The following is a 21,727-nucleotide window of genomic DNA, read 5'->3' as shown; positions in this document are numbered from 1 at the left end:
TTGAGCATGCAGCAGAGACATAAAGGTGGCAAGCAGGTTAAATACAGCTTAGAGACTTTTTAATATTTATTTCCCACTTCACTGTGCTGTCACGTCACTGCTCTGCAAAAAGATAAAGGCTTCAAATCAGCAACTGAGGGAAGAAAAGGAAGTCAAAAAGCGGGTGAAAGATGCTAAGGAAGGCTCAAGAAGTGAAGTCTGGCTCTTGCTTTGGAACATGAACTCTGGTGCTTTCTACTCCTGTGCTCTGTACACCCTGAGTCTGGCAGAGCTTGTAAGTAATTGACTGAAAATCAGCTTTTCCTTTGTTGTTTTCCAATAATTGTTCATTTTCTTCTTGCAGCAGATGGTCGGAGGCAGCTTTACTTTTTTTGCAGGAGTCTCTTTTCTCTTTATTTGCTATGAATCCCAGATAAACAAGGCAGGACTCTATGAAAAGTGTGAATGGTAGCAGAAGGGACCCCATTGTAGGATCTCTGAATCAATGCATTTCACTGCTTTCCTACCACACACTCACTAAGCAGAAACAACATGATTGGCACAACCTCCTTTTTTTGTGTGGAGGCTTTGAAAGACAATAACAAAGAGGAAGAAACTGGAGGAGGGCTGTTACACCAGAGCAGCTGAGTTTTGATGGAGTTTTATTAAATTTCAGATTGTGCAATCTTATTAGTTACAATTTCATCTGCCTTGTGGGTAGTGTGTGTTATTTAACGTGTGAAAGCTGAGATGCTACAGGTAACAAATTATTTGAACTAGGAGAGGTGCTTTTGGCAGAATTAAAAATATTCACACTCATTTAAAAGCCTGGAGGTTTTCTTGCTTGTATTTTGCTTTGGGCAGCAATTTGTAAACCAGAATTCAGGATCACACAGATATCATGCCAGGTCTGTGAAAAGTGTGGGAAGAATTCTTTCTTGGCTTTTGAGAGTAATCACATTTTCAGCATCTTCCTTTTGTGATCTTTCTACTGCCTCCTCCCCTCTTCCCTGGGAATATCTTCTCTGAAGGAGCATTTCATAAGGGGTTGCACAGCAGCTTGGGTTTTGGGGGTCAAAAGAAATAAAATGCTGTCTGATGACTCCAAAGACCTTTAGGGGATGGGAAGCTATGGTTTCCTTTGTATCATCTGGGTCAAAACCCCAGCTTCCCTGTAGTGTAAGCAGATAACTATGATTGCTCATAACCAGCATACCAGGACCCAGGGACCAGGACCTCACTGAAGGTCTCAGTAAGAACCTGTTGCACTTACTCAACCTTACAACAACTTGAAATATTAGCTATGCCCCTTTCAGAAAGATTGTCTATTTTGGTTCCTGTTGCACAATTCCTATCATTTTTGCTCTTTGAAAAAGAATATTGCACTTACTCAGGAGAAACAACACTTTTTTAATAAAGTTGGACTGGTTACAATAACATTATCCACCAATCAAAACCAAGTTTATGTGTAAACGTATAAGAAAAACCTTTTAGGCTGTGTTGCGTATTTTATTATAATAGAGGAGAGGTAAAGAACTCTTATTTGAGTAGAAAATGGTGGCAAAAGAGCCATCTGTTTTCATTCTTGGTGTAACTTGATAGCATGTTTTCCCTGGAAGAGCTGAACTCAACTTCTGGAGAGATCCTAAATGCTTAAGAGGCTGAGCATTAGCTTCCATAAACAGATTTTTTTTTTTTTTTTTTTCTGTGGTCAGTGCTTGCACAGTGCCTACAGTAAAGTGAAAAGAATGCAGATATTGAGCCACTCTGATGTATATGAGAGAAAACAGAGGAAAAGCATAATTTGAGCAGCAAATGTTGAATGCAGTTGTGCAAACACCGGGAATAATTAAAAAAGAAGAGTTTATTTTCTTTTGAGTGCATTTGATTCTTTAGAATCTGGAAGAGATTTGTTTTTGTTGTTGCCATTTTTATTTTTATCACATTAACAAGATTTTCAGCAGGGGCTCTCTGACAAGGGTAAATATTTGTTTAATTTTCTGAGGTTGTGCTAACCCACAGCTCCATTTAATACTTTAACTTATTGATACAGCAGCTGCAAATTCCCCATTTATTTAGAACATATCAGTGCTAACTCCGTTTGCAGTTTAATTTTTCTCATCAGCTAGAAGATTTTTGTATAAAGTTATTCAGGAGGACAACAACTTGAAATATTAGCTACGACCCTTTCAGAAATATTATCTGTTTTGGCTCCTGTTGCACAATTCCTATCATTTTTGCTCATTGAAAAAGAATACTGGGGCAATACCTAATTCCTTATCTTAATTCCAAATGGGATGCAAGTGTATCAATAAGAAAAGCACTTATATTTTTTCTAAGTTGTATTTATTCTATAAATAACCATCAGAGTATGTAACCTTGCCAGCCAGAGCTCATCTCATCATCCCCAGCATATCAACGTGTCAGGTTCAAGCTTGGTGACGGGATCCAGGGTGAGATACAGCTCAGGTTGACCAAGAAGGTCAATGGGGACCTCCTGGAGAAGGATCCTAACACAACAGAATTACCAAAGTGGCAAAATAAAAAAATTTTATGGTGTTTCATTTTTTGGGGGATCTTACAAACTAGAAATACTTTTCTTATTATGAACTGAGGTCTCGAAGAAAACATCTCTGCTGTAATGAGCTGCTCACAAGCCTGTAGAATGGCAGTAGCTGTTTTAAGTAGTATTCATCTGACTCAGTGCTGGAGCTGAAATTTAAACTGTCAGGGGATTCCTAGTGAATTGAGTTGAAATCATAGCTTGTTCCATCCAAAAGTAAGTGGATAAAATAATCCAATTGATTTACACACAAAAATGGCAGCATCTCTGTTATGCTGGTGAAAGAAACCTGAACTACTACACCAGATAATGATGTCTCTGTAGAAGTGAACACCAAAGGGAGCTGAATCACATGCACAGACATTTATTCTCATCTTACAGAATGGCACTTACCTGTCTCCCATTATTTTATACTTCCAGAAGTGGGCAGGAGGGAAGGAGGTAGAAAATGAGGTTAAACAATGAAGTCTATAAATGTTTTTAGAGTAGTTCAGAACCTGATTCTACACTCGGTTTGGGAATAGTGTTCAGAACTGTTGGGAAATTATAAGTGCCTGCTGGAGGTAATCAAATGCTCTGGGGGGATAAATATATCTGGAATGCAGCCTAGAAGTGGAATAAATCTTTTTACTTTATGTTATATGAGTTTCTGTCATAGCAGATTTGCAGCCAGTGTTTATTTAGTGGTTAGAGGTGACTTCAATATGAACAGTGAGAGCATCTCTTAAGATTGGGTCTTCTTGAAGGAAGAGGGAATAATTTAAATGCCTTGTACTTGATCAGACTCACCTTTTTATGTGAGATTCATCTGGTAAAGTGATGTTGTAAGTCCAGAGACTTAGAAAGAAAAAAAAAAGAGGGGAAAAAAAGGGTTTCCTGGACTGCTAAATAAGCCATCTTGCCATGAACATGTTAGTGAGTTCAAGACAGTTTTTACAGGCAAAACCTAGTGATTTTTTTGCCAGGAGAAATAATTTAAGACTGTGCAAATGGATACATTTCCTGCCTACTGAGGTTTTTCCTGGGCACAGTTCACTGGACCAAGGGAACATTGTAAAATAGCTTTTTAGTAAATGGGATGACTGTTTTTTCTTCTGACTAATAAAGTCACTTCTTGCAATAGCTGCCATACATGATGGGTAGTTAGTTTTGCAGCATAGATGAATTTCATTGTCCAGGGTGACAAGGGGGAAGAATATGTGCTTAGCATGGGAAGAGATACCAGGTGAAGTGAGGAAATATCAGGTGGTCAAAGCACCTCTGGAGCAGCTCTGCCTGGAGAAGGCTCCTTGGAGACCTCATAGCAGCTTTCCAGTACCTGAAGGGGCTACAGAAAAGCTGGGCAGGGGCTTTTCACCAGAGAGGGTAGTGATGGGACAAGGAATAATGGTTTTAAACTGAAAGAGGGTAGATTTAGGTTAGATATTAGGGGAAAAATCTTCACTCTGAGGGTAGGAAGATACTGGCACAGGTTGCTGAGGGAGGTTGTTGATGCACCTTCCCTGGAAGTGTTCCAGGCCAGGTTGGATGTGGCCTTGAGCAACGTCAAGTGGGAAGTGTCCCTGGCAATGTAGGGAGGTTGGATCATGATGATCTTTAAGATCCCTTCCAACCCAAATCATTCAATGATTCTATGATTCAATGAAAGGTGTCCAAGACAGATGCCAATTTTCTGTCATCTTGCCTGCCACTGCATATCTTGGTGAAGTAGAGGGGCTATCTAGGCCTATTTTAACATTGGGGATGACATCAGTGAGGCACCCTACGTGTCAGATTGTCCATCTCCTGGGGCTAAAGCAATGACTGGCCTCTGCCCCATCCATTCATATCTACCCTGGAGTATGGGGCCCTCCTCATCAGCACTACCCTGAGAGGGTTCATGGGACTCCTGTCTGCCAGTGTGGCAGGAAAACCACAACCAGGTGCAGCAAACTGGGAAGCAGAAGGCCATAGAGGTGGGTACAGACATTTTCAACTGCCAAGGTCCATACCCAAGAAAAGCAAAGGCTGTGCAATTAATCTCTTATTCTTCAGTAGCCCCAGAGCTTCAAGTTGTTAGCCAGTATGCAGTTCAAATGCTCTGCAGATCAACATGAGATAGGGACATTAGCATGAGGGGCAAATACCAGCTCGTTGGAATGGATACCATCTGCCCCCTGAATGAACTGAAAGCCAGATATTAATTTTATCTGAATATTCATCTTCCCTGGGTAGAACAAAGCTGAGCCATATGCCAGCCACCTGTTCCCCATGCAAGCCTCACCCTGAGTTAAGTTTCTGTTGTGTGTATCTGTGTCTTTATATCCATATTCACACCTATCAGAGCACACTGGCACTTGTGGCCAGGGCACAGAGCTGAGGTGAATGTGTCTCTGGTCACAGCTGGCTTCCTGGGCTGGGGACCATGGCTGGATAAAGCTTCCTTCATGAACAACAGCTAATTCATATTGCTTTCTTCATGAACAAGACATATTTCTGCACATTAGGTACACTCACAGAAGTTGTGGGGTGTAAGAGCCTCCTGCAGAGTGTGCCCTTTGGTGGCCAAGGTACTCTGGATTCCTTCAAATCCTCTTGTGGTGTCCAGGTAAGCACAAATAAGGATTAAAGCAACCATAAGGTTCCTGCTGTAAGAATCCTGGATGCCTTTTTTTTTTTTTTTTTTTGTCTGCACCAACACACCCAACCAACAAATGCTTTGATGCAGAGGTTTTTTTTTCCCAAAGAAGGGAGTTTCGCCTCCCACCCTGTGTAAAGAAAGGCAGGTGGCAGAAGGGGGGAACAGAGTCATTCCATTTGAAGTGAAGAGGTCATTCAGAAGACAATTTTATTATTTTTCATTGTATGTGGTTTCTTTGGAGGTTGGCAGGGACATGTCTATGCTGATGTGCAGATGCATGCCCTGCATTGCTGGACACTTCACTGTCATGAAAAGGAGCCTGTCCAAGTGCACTCTGTCTCCCTGGGCCCAGATTAAGCAGGGCTGAATGTCAGCATGTAAATGAGTCCAGCACTCAAACCTAAGCTCTAGCAAAGAGGTCTTTCACTATGAACATAGCCAGAGAAATCTTAAGTTTTTCAGTACCGAGCCGTAACTCCCACCCTGATACCACCAGAGTTGTTGTGATGTGAAGTAGCAAAGCTCAGCTGCCTTTGGCAGAGCTCAGCTGGGTTCATCTGCCAAAAATTTGCAGTTTATGCAGGGCCAGTGTCACCCTTTAACTATTAAACCCTAAGCTAGTGCAATATGCTTGTAACAGGGCCCCGTGAGTTGTAAAAGTGGGTCTGGACTTGATGGCTCATGAGATCTACTCAACCCCTTCTTACTAATCAGCTGAAATTTCTCCCTGTAGGTTGCTGGGAATGTCCACCCAGAATGTGATTTCATGACTGAGCTGAAGAAAAAGGAGGCTGAATGTCTGCAGGACTTAGAAGAAGGTGGAAATGCAACATCACCAGGTATCTATGTGTGAGGGATGAAAAGAGAGACAGAGACAAAATATCCTGACAGAGCCAGGACACAGCTATGCTGGCAATGTGCAAGTTTGAGTATATTCCTTATTGCCCCACATCCCTGTTCTCTGACAGCTATTCCTCCATCTATTCCTATTCCTTTACATTATTTCTTCAATATTTTTCCCATTCAAACATAGACAATCAATAGATTTTTGTGAATCCTTGTGTCCTTGTCCTGTTCCTTACCCAATGCTCTGATGGCATCATGCTTGGTGTGTGAGGGTGTGTTAATCTTTAGAAATACATTAACAAGTCCTATAAAAATCCTTAGCAAGTGCTGTAATATGGTCTTCTGTCATCACCCTCCCTCCTATTTCCACAGTACAGTTTCATTTACTGCATTATATCTGAAAACAACCCCAGTCTAATAGAGGGGCTCTAAAGCAGTTTAAATCGTCCTCTGGAAGTATTTCTTTCTCACTATTGAATAAAAACTGTGCAAAATTATTTTTATAATATATGTAAAAGGTGGAGGGTCAAAGCTTAAAAAGATTTTTAAATTATTTTTTATGCTGCTCAAGTATAATTAGGTTTAAAAATATATTTCATTTTCTGTCTGAGGTTGCAAGAAAACTTGGGACAAATTACTGTGTTGGTCAGAGGCAGATGCTGGAGAGACTCTTGCCTTACCATGCCCAGATTTCCTCTCTCACTTCATGAAGGAACCAGGTGATGTTCTATCATGTTTATACTCCTATTGTTGTGCTGCATGCCTGGCAAAAGCATTTCTAAAAATGAGGAGTGGAGATGGAGCATTGCAAGTTCCTGCCCTCTCGTTGGATCGGAGCATTACTGCAAAGATTTCAGCAGGATCTGAGGGAGCTTAGCAGTTCTCCTCATATTTTAAGCATTATCCATGACTGGCTATAAGCCCACAGCCTTTGATGAGCCCCTAAGCCAAGTGATTTCCATGGTATCCATAGCCTTTGGGATCAGTTTGTTGCGTGAGTTTTCTAGAGCTCATCTGGAGTTTGTGAAGTCTGGAGCTTAAGCATGAGGCTTTAAGAGATTTATGCTCTGATTAGGGTGGGATGAAATGAAAGGCAGAGGAATAAATAATGTGATTGTTCTTTAAGAGCAAAGTTGGAGATACGAAAAAAAGTACAAGACAGAAAATCACCTTTATCCTGGCCCAAACCAGGACAGAAAGAAAATTTTGTCACTGAGGCAGCAGAGGTGTGTGGTGAATTGCAAGATTGTGCAGCCTAATGCCCTTCTGACTGCTCACCCTCTGGGTGAATATTGGAGGAAGAATCTTCCAGGAAAGACCTTGGTTTGGCAGTTCCAAAAGAAAAAGAAGCTGCAAAGCCTGACCTCTGCCTCACCCAACACATGCTGGTTATAAATAAGGGATAAGGAAAATCCCTTTCATCTGTGCAGATTCATTTCCTGCCCTGGCTTTTTCTGACTTATCCTTCATCTGATTCATAAATCTTTTTATGGAAATGTGCTGTCCTCATAAAACAACCTGTTTATTCCAACCTCTGATCTGCAAAGAAAAAGTAAGCCCCAAAGAAGGTGGGAGTCAGAAGGGATATATTAGAGGGGTGAGTGCTGGAGGTGGCAAAAAGTCTGATGGAGCAGTGCATCCCAGTCCTCTTCCATGGACTTCCCTGTTCCTGATATGATTTCTTTCCTGCTCCTTCCCACCTCTACATCTGTCACCTTGGTTCTCTCACTCCTACTCATTGTTTCTCTCATGGAGAGAAAATTTTTGTGTGTCACAACCTGAATGTACATATGAAAAACACCATCTCTGTGAGATGCTATTGGAGACAACCCCCTCCTCTGGGTATAACCTTCATACCAGCAAGAGGTCTGGTTTTATTTTCCTGGGTTTTATTTTCTGTGCTACGTGGCTCTTCATCAGAAAGAATAATTGCTTCTATTTCAGCTGGGATAGTAAAAAGGAACTGCACAAAGAAAGGCTGGTCTGACCCATTTCCTCCCTACCATATTGCCTGTCCAGTAGAAGATGAGATTCCACTTGAAGCAGTAAGTTTAATTCAGTAAATACATGGGGAGTGGTGTGCTGACATTGCCAGATTCCTTTCTATTCCTGAAGACCACTGGGGAGGAAAACTCAGCTGAAGCTAAAATTTCTTCCCGAGTATGGAACGCAATTCAAAATTTTATTCGAGTCCCTTAGTTTGGAGAGCTGCTTAGGTTCTTTTATCATTCAGGTATAAGAGTGTAATAAAAATAAAGCCAGCTGCAAAGTTCAGACAGCCATGCAGTTCTGTTCAAGCTCCTCACAGACATAACAGCTAAAGCTGTCTCCTGAAATGTTCATCAAATATGAATTAAGACATTTCAGTAACATCAGTCAGCAAGATGATTTTGTGGCATCGAAGCATCAGCACAGCAAACATGCTGTTATACCACCACTTCCCCAAACTCAGCAATATCTAAGCATGAGAGGGCTTTCTGGTCCCTCAGACTTCCTAGAACAAAATATACAATTCAAAATAAAGAAATACATAAATAATGCTGCAAAATCTACATCTATGTAATGCAGATGCTTCCAATGTGGATGTGCAGTCTATGGGACCAGATGGGATCCACCCAAGGGTGGCAGAAGTGCTGACCAGGCCACTCTCCATAGTTGTGTAGTTTTTAGGATCTAAAACCATTGAAAAAAAAAGACCCAAGGGACAGACAATGTTAGACTGAAAGGAAAGATTTGTAGCTTTCATGTGTGATAATTGAAGTCATCTTATCCTCACCCAGAGGTCAGGTCTGGCAGAGGTGCTGTTTAAAGGGATATAGATTGTGACTGACATTCTGACTAGCAAGAAAAAAGAGGAAGCCAAAAAAAAAAAAAAAAAAAAAAAAAAAAAGAAAAAAAGGAAATAAACAACCCCAAGAAAAAAACCCACTAACTACATTAAAATGGAAATGAAAAATAGATGGCAAAATTGTACATAGGGAAGCAGAGCAAAGGAAAGTGGAAAAACACATGGAAAGGCTGCAAGAATTCTGCATTCATAGTGCAGCCATCTGCCAGCAGGGTTGTCTCACTGGTGCTACGTGGAGAACACATGGTATAAAATGCAGTGTTGATAAAAATGCATAAGATTTTTTAATAATGTTTTTGTGGACCGCAGGCTCGGGGTTTTTTAATGAGCTTCAAACCATCCTGATCAACACATGTTTCTTTATCAGACTGGGCTGTAGCCATGCAGCTATAGAATGAGTCTTCAAAACAGAATCCTAGTGACTGATTTCAGTTGAATTTTGCTGTGGGATTATAAAAAAAAAAAAAAAGGGGGATGGAACAGTCAGGGACATGAAAATATTAGAAGCACCAAACAAAGCAGAAGTGCCAGAATCAGTAAAACAGCTGTGATTTGGCTACAAGTTATGTGACAAATAATTATCTTTTCTCACAGCAGTCCTACTTTTCTACAATAAAGATCATCTACACAGTAGGATATGGTGTGTCCATCACCTCACTCATTATTGCTGTGACAGTTCTTGTTGCATTCAGGTATGTAAAGTTGTTATCTAACCCTGATGCTTTTAATAGCTCTAAGTATCTTAAACTCTGTGACATGACACAAGACAAAACAGAGTATGATAGATAGAAAAACAGAAGGATAAAATAAATATTTCAGGTAATACTGCTTGAATAATATTAAATCAAGGCTAGAAATCAAGTGTGATCTGAGATAGGCAGAAATAAAAAGAATCTGAACTAGGAAAAAAGTGCTTTTTGCTTTGGCAAAAGTCACCAGTTCACTTTGATCCCAGAATGAGGGTGATTTTGATAAGCTCTATGTAATTGCTTTGCATGAGCTCAGTAAATGTTATATTAATTAGAAGAATATAAACAAAAAACTCAATTTTGATTTAATGTTCCCATAGTACTGGATATATTACTATTGAAACATTTATGAACAAAGGCAGGTCTCTGAATTTAAATATATTTTGTCTGCTTTCTTTCCTACTATTTTTCTATTAGGCATATTCAGGTATAATTTAGAGTATTTGGGGATTGTTTATTTTTTTCATTTAATGCAGTTTCGATGTTTGCTGCCATTAAGTTTTTTGTTGTTTTTTTCTTTTCTTTTTAGTTATTAATCTTTGTTTATTCCTTGTATATGTGCAGGACAAGAAAGAGTTTATCATTATGCTGTGAGAATCAGGTTTCTCTGGGGAAAGTTTCTTGACCTCTGTTGGTTACCAGCTCCTGTCTGGAAGTCAACAGATCTGTTTATTGACATCCATTCTGACCTCAGGAAAACAAACCAGCCCATATCAGGGGAAAGAAAGAAACAATGGACAGAAAAAGGCTGAGTAACAGGGAGGAAAAAGTTATAGTTAACAATGGGATTGGTATCTGAGTTCAGTCATAAAATTCTGCAAAAATAAGAAATTCATCATTTTTTTAAAAATAATAAATATTAATTAAACAAACAACAAAAATTCTCTAAATGGTCTTCAAGATAAGATGACCCTGAGATGACTGGATCTGGATAACATTCAATTTTTAATGGGAATCTTTGCTAATTAGATAAAGTTTTCCACTCCAGATGAAAACATAAAAGTTGACGCTCTATAACTCCTCCAGAAGTCTGCATTTAATAATAGTTTTTTTTAAAAAAATAATCTGTATTAACTGAATGTGAGCAGCAGATGTGCCAAATTTTTTAAAGAAATTATCTGCATTCATTTAATTAATAAGATTAACTTGGGTAAACTATGGAGGAAACTTTTAATGCTGGATAAAGCTGTCTGCACAGGGGTTTAATGCAATTTAACACACTCAATGTGCAGGGCATGGAAAATCTTACTAAGTAGTTATTACCCTGTTCACTGAGAAAACTGTCTCATTAGTCCAGGATATCTCTGGATGCTTGTTCTTGGGAGTGGTTTATCTCCCAATAGTCAGAAATCTGTGCAGATCATTCCTCAGTGCCAACCAAAACCCTGGCTCAGGTTATTCTGCACACAAAACTGGGATTCCTGGAATTTGCCAAACCAGAAACATCACCAGGGCACCACCTGACAAGGGTGGAAATCAAGATACAGGTGGTGGATGAACTGCTTTACATGAGGAAGGTTTTTCCTCTCCTCTTGCCTGCAGAGAGAGCACCTGAGATGTAAGAAGGGATTATTGCATATTTTAATTACTGCCAGCACAAGTCATTTCATTACCTCAGGAGGATAATTCTTCTTTTCTTCCAGGAGGCTCCGCTGTCCCAGAAATTACATCCATGTACAGCTCTTTTTTACTTTTATCTTAAAAGCTATTGCTGTTTTCATTAAGGATACTGTCCTTTTCCAAGAGGGGGACATTGATCATTGCAGCTTCTCTACAGTAAGTGCAAGAAAAGCAGGATATTGTGGTACTTGGTGCTTTTCCATACCACCCATATGTGGTTTCACTTTTTATTGGTCTTTTATAATTATTAAATTGGTTTTTATTCTTTCTAATTTGGTACTGAACATTCTGTAGATCTTGTGTATGTTTTACCTCCATAAGTTTACACCTCAGAACTTCTATGTCCTGAATGCATCAGTTTGTGCTCCTGTAGCTCTCTAAATCAGATAAAAACTTCACCATATGAAAAGTATCACTGTTGCACCATCAAACTTCTGTAATCTGGAGATTATTAAAAAAAAAAAAACAAAAAAAAATCTCTTGAGTACCACATAACACAACTCTTAAAAGAATGTTGTGCTGGAAATGTTTTCTTTTCTTGTTTTTGTACAATCCAGAAGCTCTGGATTGTAAGACATTTAAAGTACTAGGCAATCAACTTAGCTTTGTCCCAACCACAGATATTGGCAGCATGGACTGATTTTAAAATAGAGGTTTATGGGACAATTCTTCTGCATTGTTCATGGCCACACAAAAATTAAAAACTGAGCTTTAGTAGGGAAGTAAAATATATTGAACATAGTTTTTTCCAAGGGCTGTGGAGTGTCTTGTTCTACTCATAGAAGATACTCTGAAGTCAGTGCATTTGTGGGAAAAATCACGTTCTTGGGATATCTGAAGCTTTCCCTCTGGACATGAATGCAATTGTGAGCTCTTCTTGGTACTTCTCAGCCAGAATTACAGGTGCCCACTGCCTCTGCAATTCAAACACATGTCAGTAGTGTCAAAAATGTGACTTTCCTTTTCCCTAGACTGAATGCAAGATCTCAGTTGTTTTCTGTCACTACTTCATGATGACCAATTTCATGTGGCTGCTGGTAGAGGCTCTTTACTTAAACTGTCTGCTACTCTCATCTCTTTCTCATGGAAGAAGATATTTTTGGTGGCTTGTTCTCTTTGGCTGGGGTAAGTAAGGCTTTCACATGAAATTAATAAAAGGCAAGGTGTTACAAAAAGGCTTTAGCTATCCCATTAAAAATACTACATGTGGCATCTGGCCTGGCCAATTGAAGTATCCAACTTGGGCCTTGTTTTATTTTTACATGTATGCTAGTGAGGAGCAATCAGATTAGGGTTTTTTGGTGTTTGTTTTTTGGTTTTTTTAGGTTTTTTTAATATGACATTAAAGTCCCCATGAAACAAGAGGAAAACTAAGTACATTTGGGAATCCATAAAGAGAGATCCCGTCCACTTCACCTTCTTCTCCCCGTCGAAAACACAGATACCTCTAAAGAGGTATCACAAACACCAAAGTTAGGTGTATCTTGCTCCTGCTCACACAGAATATCATCCCACAGCCTTCTTCTGAGAATGGGTCCATCTGGAGGCATAGCAGACCTTTTTTTGAGTCCTGATCTTGCTGTAGACCATCTTTTGCACTGGGCCATTGTGTGCATAAAGGAGCTCTATCCACTAACTAAGAGTGCAAGCATGAGACAATGACATCCCCATCTCTTTTTGTTGGAGTCTGCAATAAATCTAATTGTTCAGCCATTTCTGATGACTTGTAACTCAGAAATTAAGTGTTTTCCCACATAAAACTGTTGTATAAAGGAAAAAGCAGAGAACTCCTTCCTGATGATACATGGCAGGCAACTGCCCAGAGAATTTTAGGTCACTTTGGGAAGAGAATCCACGGCCTGTTGCCAGAAAAGGTGAAGTAAATTGCAAACTGAACCCATTTTTGTGTTTTAGGAAGACTTCAAATGAGTTTCTAGGAAGGCTTAAAGTAGATTGCATCACATCATCCACTTGCAAAGTGCTAATATTACTATTATTTTAAGATTTTGTTAACCCAACTATTTTTGCCATGCAAAAAGCACCCTTAATAGATGAGCACAGGTTTTAATGTGCTGTTTGCATGCAAGTTCTGACTTCAGGTGATGCCACATGGGTGAATTGTGTTCATTTTAGTAAGAGGTTGCATTTTTTAACTTGTGGGGCAGACCTGTATCATGCCCTAAGTAGCTTCTGTGTCCCTTTATATCTTCACAGTGATGCATGATCACCAGCCAATGACAACTTGTTTCATTCCATCCTAGGGATTAGGAGATTTCTTTTTCATTTATTCTGTGAGTTTGAAGTAATTCCCTTTACATCAGCAGGCCACAAAGGGTAATTACAGTTCTGAAACTGAGTGTTCTGAATTAACAAAGCAGAGAAAAAGATGTGGATTAAGTGGTGAAACTAGACACAGTTTTGGGTTGTTTTTTTCTTGACTCTCTGACAGGTTTTCCAACACTTTTCACCCTTACATGGATATTAGCAAAATTCTACTTTGAAGACACAGCGTAAGTAATTGTTTCCTATAATATTATATATACTGGGGTTATGATTTTTATTGACTACAGTGATTATACACACACCTTTTTCTAAATATACCCTTATTTTCTCAGATGCTGGGATATTAATCAAGACTCTCCTTATTGGTGGCTCATCAAAGGACCTATTATAATTTCTGTTGGGGTGGGTACTTCTGAGGTTCCCCACGTTCATTAGAAGAAAAAAGACTTCAAAATCCAGTGACTATTTGCTGAAATGTTTGAAATCAGGAAGAGGAATGGTAGAATTTGTGTTGTAAACTTACCTTTGTATAATCCAAATTGAAAAGAGGCAGAGAACATTTCCCTCCCTTCTCCCTCCCTGCCCAAAAAGAAGCATCCATCCAACACATTAAATTAAAACTTTCATAGAATTGTCACTTCGGTTGAAATTAGTAGCAGATGAGTGACCAAACCATCTTTATAATTTTGGAAAATAAAGTTTTAGCCTAAGAGCACAGAATCAGCCATCAATTTTAATACAAAGTTTCAAGGGCAATAGGTTCCTCTTCATTGATAACAATGAAAATAAGTGAAGCTTGACATTTATTGAATAAACTAATGGGCTTTAAATGATTATCATGTATGATTACACCCACATGTCATTAAACCCAAGCAATATGTGAGAAAGCAGCTAATGGATGACCTTGAGGGCATCTATTAAAAGCTGAATTTAATTGGAAGACAGATGCATACAAATCAGGCACAGAGATGCAAACAATGTGAATGAAGAAACTCAAGTTGAATTCTTGTCATAGCTTGGCATATTTTGATATAATATTACATTTCCTTCTACCTCTATTATTTTTCTCCTTACTAGCATTCATCTGACATCCACATTTGATGTCAAGAAATTCAGGAGCTTGCAGTGATGATTTTTTCTGCTGGAATGTACTTCAAGCATTGCTGATGGATAAAATGTGATTGGACTTTCTGGCAATATGTGGACACTTTCAGACAAAATTAAACATTCACCCTCACCTAAAGAACAGCTGAGAAGTACAAACACATAAAAATGCACAGCAAGAAAATCTGATGGTGGGAAACTGAGCAGCTACACAGTGCCAAAATGCAGCTGTAGAAAGTTTGATTTGCAAGTTAGGATTGCCCCTAGGTAGCTTTGGAGCTTAGCAAAAGCTGCTCAGTTTTATTCAGAGTCAACAAAAGAAAGCACAGAATTTTTGATATGTGATTCGTCTGACTTAGAATAGATGTCCACGTTTGGAGATGGTTCATCCCCAGCTCCACCTGAGGATTTATTGACTGTCCTGGCTGGCTCTTTGTTGACTGCAAAGTGAGACCAGGGTGATGGGCTCAGGTGTAGGCATCTCATGGGAGATGCCTGTATTTAGTCAGATGCATTCTACTAATTCTGCCTAAAGAATTATCTGGTATTAATGCAGTAGCCATCTCAAAAGAGATTCAAAGTGATGCAAGTACAAAAATTGAAAAGCATCAGGGCAGTTATTGACAAAAAAGTTTGCTTAACAAAGTCAAATTCTCAACTTTTAATATATTTCTTTAAGTGGGAATACAGAATATTGAGATGCTTGAATGTTGCCAGCAGGAATGACATAAATAATGTTCCACTGGTGTCATTGAAATTACACAAATCACAAAATAACTGAAGTAAAAAAACAGATTTCAGTTGCAGTGTTACATTAGAGAGTAATATATATTCCTTTTTTTTTTTTTTTTTCCTTTTTTTTTTTTTTTCTCCAAAATGTTGTGAACAGGTCAATTTTGCCCTGTTTATCAACATCATCAGAATTTTGCTGAAAAAACTGGACCCTAGACAAATCAACTTCAATAACTCCTCTCAGTACAGGTAGAGTATGGAATACTAAATAAAGTGAAAAAAAATTATTTAAACACCTTCCTTTATATAGTATTTTGGAAATATGCAAGCATCTGTCCAGTGTCACAGACAGGCTTGGTTTGGTGGGCATTAAATTTTAGAAATCCCCAACCTGATCCTATTTGCAAGAAAACTCTAAGCATGAGATTTACCTCACCTAAGAGTGAGAACATCAGAACATTTAAAGATGGTTCAGATGTCTACCTCCTAATTACAATCAAGAGAGAGACCAGGAAACCATTGATTGAAAAACCACATTAGATCTCTGATTTAGGGCAGGATAAATTTACCTCCTATAGATCTTTCCCTATATGTAGACTGTAAAGGCAGCCTGCATATTAATTCCTTTGTATTTAGTAACAAATGCCAAATTTTCCAATGAGCCAATGAGACAAAATGTGTTCTACTCCTTTGTGTTTCCCTGAAGTGTAATTTCAACCAGAAAGATAAAATATAACAAGAAATGCCAGTCACATGGTATTGCCAAGAAGGCAATAAACATCAGAAATCTCTTTCCAGACAGTTTTTCATGATTCTTTCTGCCTACCACTGTACTCCCAAGAGGTATGAGCTTCACATGTAGATATTTAGATCTCCATTTATAACTGCTGTTCATTACTGGGCAATATTGCATGGATTAGTCTTTACTCATAGTATTACCTTTTTTCTTCTCTGTCCTATGCCAGACGTCTCTCAAGGTCAACTCTGCTTCTCATCCCATTATTTGGAACACATTATATTGTCTTCAACTTCCTCCCAGAATACACCAGCCTGGGGGTTCGCCTTTACTTAGAGCTCTGCATTGGATCCTTCCAGGTAAATTGACCCCAGAGGATTCTGTTCCTTCTGGGCAGATTTTAACCCAGTGTTCACATGGCAACTAAAAAATCCTTGGATCTTGGAGCTGCTCCCTCCTCACAGAGTTCATAGAATCATAGAATCCTAGAATTGGCTGGGTTGGAAGGGACCTCAGAGATCATCAAGTCCAACCCTTGATCCACTCCCGCTGCAGTTCCCAGCCCATGGCACTGAGTGCCACATCCAGGCTCTTTTGAAATATCTCCAGGGATGGAGAATCCACCCCTTCCCTGGGCAGCCCATTCCAATGGCTGATCACCCTCTCTGGAAAGAAATTCTTTCTAATGTCCAACCTAAACCTCCCCTGGCACAACTTGAGACCTCTTGTGCCCTCTTGTCTTGCTGAGAGTTGCCTGGGAAAAGAGCCCAACCCCCCCCTGGCTCCAACCTCCTTTCAGGGAGTTGGAGAGAGTGATGAGGTCTCCCCTGAGCCTCCTCTTCTCCAGCCTCAACACCCCCAGCTCCCTCAGCCTCTCCTCATAGGATCTGTGCTCGAGTCCCTTCACCAGCCCAGTTGCCTCCTTTGGACCTGCTCCAGCACCTCAATCTCCTTCCTGAGCTGAGGGGCCCAGAACTGGACACAGGACTCAAGCTGTGGCCTCCCCAGGGCTGAGCACAGGGGCAGAATCCCTTCCCTGGACCTGCTGCCCACGCTGTTCCTGAGCCAGCCCAGGATGCCATTGGCCTTCTTGGCCACCTGGGCACACTGCTGGCTCCTGTTCAGCTTCCTGTCAATCCAGACTCCCAGGTCCCTTTCTGTCTGGCTGCTCTCAGCCACTCTGTGCCCAGCCTGGAGCTCCCCATGGGGTTGTTGTGGCCAAAGTGCAGGACCCGGCACTTGGAATGTTGAACCTCATCCCGTTGGGATCAGCCCAACTCTCCAGTCTGTCCAGGTCCCTCTGCAGAGCCCTCCTGCCTTCCAGCTGATCCACACTCCCCCCCAGCTTGGTGTCATCTGCAAATTTGCTGATGATGGACTCAATCCCCTCATCTAAATCATCAATAAGGATATTAAACAGAACTGGGCCCAACACTGATCCCTGGGGGGAACGTGGTTCTTTGCTTAGTTAGAGTGTCTGAGGATGGGACCTACATCCTACCTGGTTGCAGGGTAGGCTGAATATTTGCAGATTTTGCAAATAAAAGGGCAGGTCTTTCAGATGGATGTGAAAATTGGATGATGGGTCAAAGACAAGCATAGAAAACCTTTTTTGCTACCAATGGTGATACACACACTTTCTCTGACAATACATATAGCTTCACTGTCAAGAAAAAAATAATTTGAGCTGACATTAAATTATCCAGGGGCAAACTAAGCTATAGGACCAACCCCAATGCCAGTTCTTTGGTAAAGAATAAATTGATATGCAAATAAACATCACATGGTGCCTGGGGCAGAAATCAGCCTCATACTCTGGGAACACTCCATGCCTTGTCCTCCTGGTTTGGCAAAATGTTTGGTGGACTTTGGATGCCCCCAACTGCCCTGCTTTGGCACACAGGGCATGGACATCTTGAGGAGCTTGGGACCAAAAAGAACATTTACTGGGTCTGCTCTGCCATCCCTTCCAGGTGGATTTGCTACTTGAGTTATGAGCCAGGCAGCATCCAGGTGCCCTTTGCTTTCCTGAATGGTTGCGAGGCATCATTTATCAGTGAGCATCACCCAAAATCCAGCAGCTGTGCTGATTTAATCTCCTTGAGGATTTAATTTAGTGTGTCAGCCCTGTCCAATGAACTCTCCACATCTTAATCCTGGCCTTGGCACTTGGAGGTGCCCTTCATGGATTAATTACCAGTGTAAGGAACAGGTTAACTGAACAAAAGGGGGGTATCTCATTACATTGATCTCCTAGAATTTTCCTGGGTTTATCTCACTTCAGAAACTTAACAAAAGTATTCAACAGACCACAATTTGATCTCACCTGATCCAATGCACAGGCACAGAAGACAACAGAAGGTTGTGTCAGCTCCGTCCATGGCTCTCCTCATGAAGTCTGTGTTCCCTTCTTGATTTACCCTCTGTAACCTGTTAACTCACAGTCTGAGGGGCTAAACTTCCCTAAGAATAATGTGGGAGGGCTCCAGTTGCACTATGGCCTGCTCTTGCCAATTCAGATCTCATTGCTGACTCTGGTGATGTGCTACAAGTTATTTGATTATCTGCCTGATCAGCTTTTGGGGATATACATAGGGAATTTTTCTAATTTATAACAATACTCCAACTTCTAGTGATATTTATTAACTCACATACACAGTCCTGTCATGGAGTCAGATAATGCAAGTGGCTGTTTCAAGCAGTGTTAACATTCAAGCCTTTTATATGTATATATACATATATATATATATTAATATCTTTCAGGGTTTTATTGTAGCAGTTCTCTACTGTTTCCTGAACCAAGAGGTAAGAAAACTTTCCTTTACAATATTGCTTCTGCTGGAAGATTTATAGAGTTACTATTCACTTTCATACAGGGAATCAAATCTTTTAAGTTGCTCAGGGTTGTCTATTAACATAGGAACCAGTGAAGCTGAATTTCCTTTCGATTATCTTCATGGGAATGAAGCCATCTAGTGGAGAAATGAACTTTTACTACTGTACTATTCCATCAAGCATTTTTTATCCTTTCTGTGCCTTTTTTTTGTACTAAAATTTGCCTTAGGTAACCCATGCAAGGTCCAGACCTAAAAATGAAAGTATCATTTGCTGCGATGATACAAAGAGATTTCCAGCTAGTAAAAGTCTGTGATTAAATAGAAAAAAAATTGAATTTATGCTCATTGTCCCACACCAAAATATTGTTTTCTAGTATTTTTAATATGCTCGTGAATCTTCCTAATATTTCTTCACATCCATAAATCTGTTTTTCCATTTCAAATGTATATTGGTCAGAGTTTTACTGTTGATAGGACAGGAATCCTTCACTTAGCCTACTGTCTATATTAATTTATATAGTCTAGATATTGTGGTAAGAATGCATATTAAAACAATTATATATTTAACATAAGATTTACCCTCCATATTTTACAATAGGTTGAAACTCTTGAATATCACCCTTCTTTCTGAGCCTAAATGGATATTTTGCAGTATGACTGGGCTTTGGTTTCAGCCTACATAAGCAATCTAAATCTTTATACCTGCAGCTCCTAAAAGGGAAGTCTCCTGACTCATATAAACCACCACATTGAGGGCATCAAGTGCCAAAGGTGGGTTTGGAGGTGACATCTGTCCCTTCCTGGAAGTCAGTGAAATATTTAAATCACTGTGTACAGTTGTCTGTGTTAGAGAGAGCTGACCCACTCTATATTCCCTGGGCTGTATTGATTAAATTGATTGAAAATTTGATTAAATCTCCATTTTTAAATTTTAAATCTAAGGTTGCTGAAACTTTCAGACAAGCTATACATGCCATGGGCCATGCTTACTTAGTTTGGTCAGAAATTTCTGGCATATTGAAGCAAATGTTTTCAAATTGTTAACAAGCCATTTGGTTTAATATTTGACTGCAAATTTTTGACTGCTTTAATGTTGCTTGTGTTCATTTGACACTCTTGTTCACTTGTCTGTTTATAATCCTGACCTCTTCTGATGACAAATCATAGCTTGTCACTCAGTTTGTCAGCCCAGACATACAGCATCTCAATTTATAAATATTCTCCTTATTAAACAACTGGGAAGGAATATTTCTACTTAGAATCAGATGTGAAAGCAGACTTTAGTGGCTGGTTTTATATTTCTTAATATTTCTTTATATTTCTTATATTTCTGTGAACAAAATAATGCATGGATTACGATGGTGTCAACAACTGACTCCTGATCCCTCACAGTCTTAAATAGCAAAATAATATTATTGCTCAGCCACAAACTGGTGAGTGGGGATGAATAAATTTGCTGCAGATTAGCTTGTTCTAGAAAAAAAAAAAGGGAAAAAAACCAACATCCCTTAACAACTGAGGAAGAATATGAAATGTGGAGAGAATGTGTTTATTTGTGTAGGCAACATTGGTGAAACCATTGCAAGAATTTTCAATGGGATATTTACAAAAAATGGGAGAAGATATAAAAAAAAAGCTGAAAAAATATTTTAGTGATGGACAAAATATTTTAAAATGCCAGAACTAGAGATCTCAAGCTCTTCTGTTCTGCAGAAGAAGATGGAGGAAACTTAACCATGCATAAAGATATCAAAGTATATTTACTTGGATTGGAGAAAGTTACTTAGTGCTGATAAGCATTTCAGTTTAGCAGAGGAAGGTGGACTGAGGTAAAATTGAAAACAGGGAAAAAATACAAGTGGGACCTTTTTTTTATTTATTTACCTGTGTGACAGCTCTAGTAATAAACTTTGATTTTGGACTTTTGAATTGAAACAGGGAAAAATTTTGAATTGAAAACAGGGAAAAAATAGAAGTGGGACCTTTTTTTTATTTATTTACCTGTGTGACAGCTCTAGTAATAAACTTTGATTTTTGGACTTTTTTTTAGTCATTAAGTAGGAACTTAGTGACTCACCTTAAGTAAGTCCTTTCTTGTTGAAAAAAACAGTGGGGTTCATTTACTTTTTTCAACAGGGGTTCATTTACTCTTTTCAACATGGGATGCTGACTCTGAGCTACCCACACTGGATATTTTCATCAGTGTGGAGTGATGGGCATGCTGAGACAACCCAGAAAAAATAATTTTTGAAGGATCCCACTTTTCTCTATCCATTAGAAAAGGAGCTCAGGGAAACTAACTTGGACTAATATATCTAAATTTTACCATTCTACAGCCACTTTTTCCATCTTTTCCTTTTCTCCCTAGTCTATTCCCCAGCAGTATTTAACCACAATATAGCATTCTCCTTTCCTTTTGAGGTCCAAACTGAAATTGGCAGGAGATGGCACGGGAAGAGATATGGACCTGTGCCAGTGTGGAGGAGGACGAGGTGGACTGTGCCATCCAGTTCTGGAGTCAAAATGACCACATCTGTGTGCTAAAGAGGGCCTCAGGATCTGAAGTAATCTCAAACAAAAGTCTGATTAGGGAAAACAAAGAAGTGACAAACAAACCAACCCCCCCCATAAGACTTAATGATTGCAGTTTATACCAAGCAAGATGGAGGAGGATTCACTTCTTCAGCAGTTCTGTCCATTGGAAGCCTTTTGCTGGACAAGCATTGAAGTGACAAATGTCTGGCCTCCTAAACATACAAAAAAACCCCTTCTCATCAATCTAATTTCCATTACAGCAAGCTCAAAAATCT

The 21,727-nt window shown here is 39.5% G+C and overlaps 1 protein-coding gene across 1 annotated transcript; it reads left to right on the top strand.

Annotated features, from left to right (window-relative positions):
• Positions 1 to 217: 217 nt before the first annotated feature.
• On the top strand, positions 218 to 21,426 carry GHRHR (growth hormone releasing hormone receptor). Its single transcript, XM_071738652.1, has 13 exons — positions 218 to 274; positions 5,896 to 6,001; positions 6,620 to 6,727; positions 7,953 to 8,053; positions 9,451 to 9,548; positions 11,249 to 11,381; positions 12,197 to 12,350; positions 13,675 to 13,735; positions 13,841 to 13,910; positions 15,502 to 15,593; positions 16,310 to 16,439; positions 18,844 to 18,885; positions 21,286 to 21,426. The coding sequence occupies exons 1-13, from the start codon at positions 218 to 220 to the stop codon at positions 21,316 to 21,318; spliced, it is 1,185 nt and encodes a 394-aa protein (XP_071594753.1). The 3' UTR covers positions 21,319 to 21,426.
• Positions 21,427 to 21,727: the final 301 nt, after the last annotated feature.

This window comes from Heliangelus exortis, chromosome 2 (assembly GCF_036169615.1).
Source record: "Heliangelus exortis chromosome 2, bHelExo1.hap1, whole genome shotgun sequence".
NCBI classification, from domain to species: Eukaryota; Metazoa; Chordata; class Aves; order Apodiformes; family Trochilidae; genus Heliangelus; species Heliangelus exortis.
Note: the sequence above shows the minus strand (reverse complement) of the source record. Positions and strands in the feature narration are given on the sequence as shown.

Bases quoted from the DNA above. Each gene is read 5' to 3' on its own strand.
- GHRHR (XM_071738652.1), top strand. From the start codon at position 218: ATGAACTCTGGTGCTTTCTACTCCTGTGCTCTGTACACCCTGAGTCTG. The intron at 9,549-11,248 runs GTATGTAAAGTT...CTTTTCTTCCAG, and splicing joins ACAGTTCTTGTTGCATTCAG to GAGGCTCCGCTGTCCCAGAA. The intron at 11,382-12,196 runs GTAAGTGCAAGA...CCTTTTCCCTAG, and splicing joins ATCATTGCAGCTTCTCTACA to ACTGAATGCAAGATCTCAGT.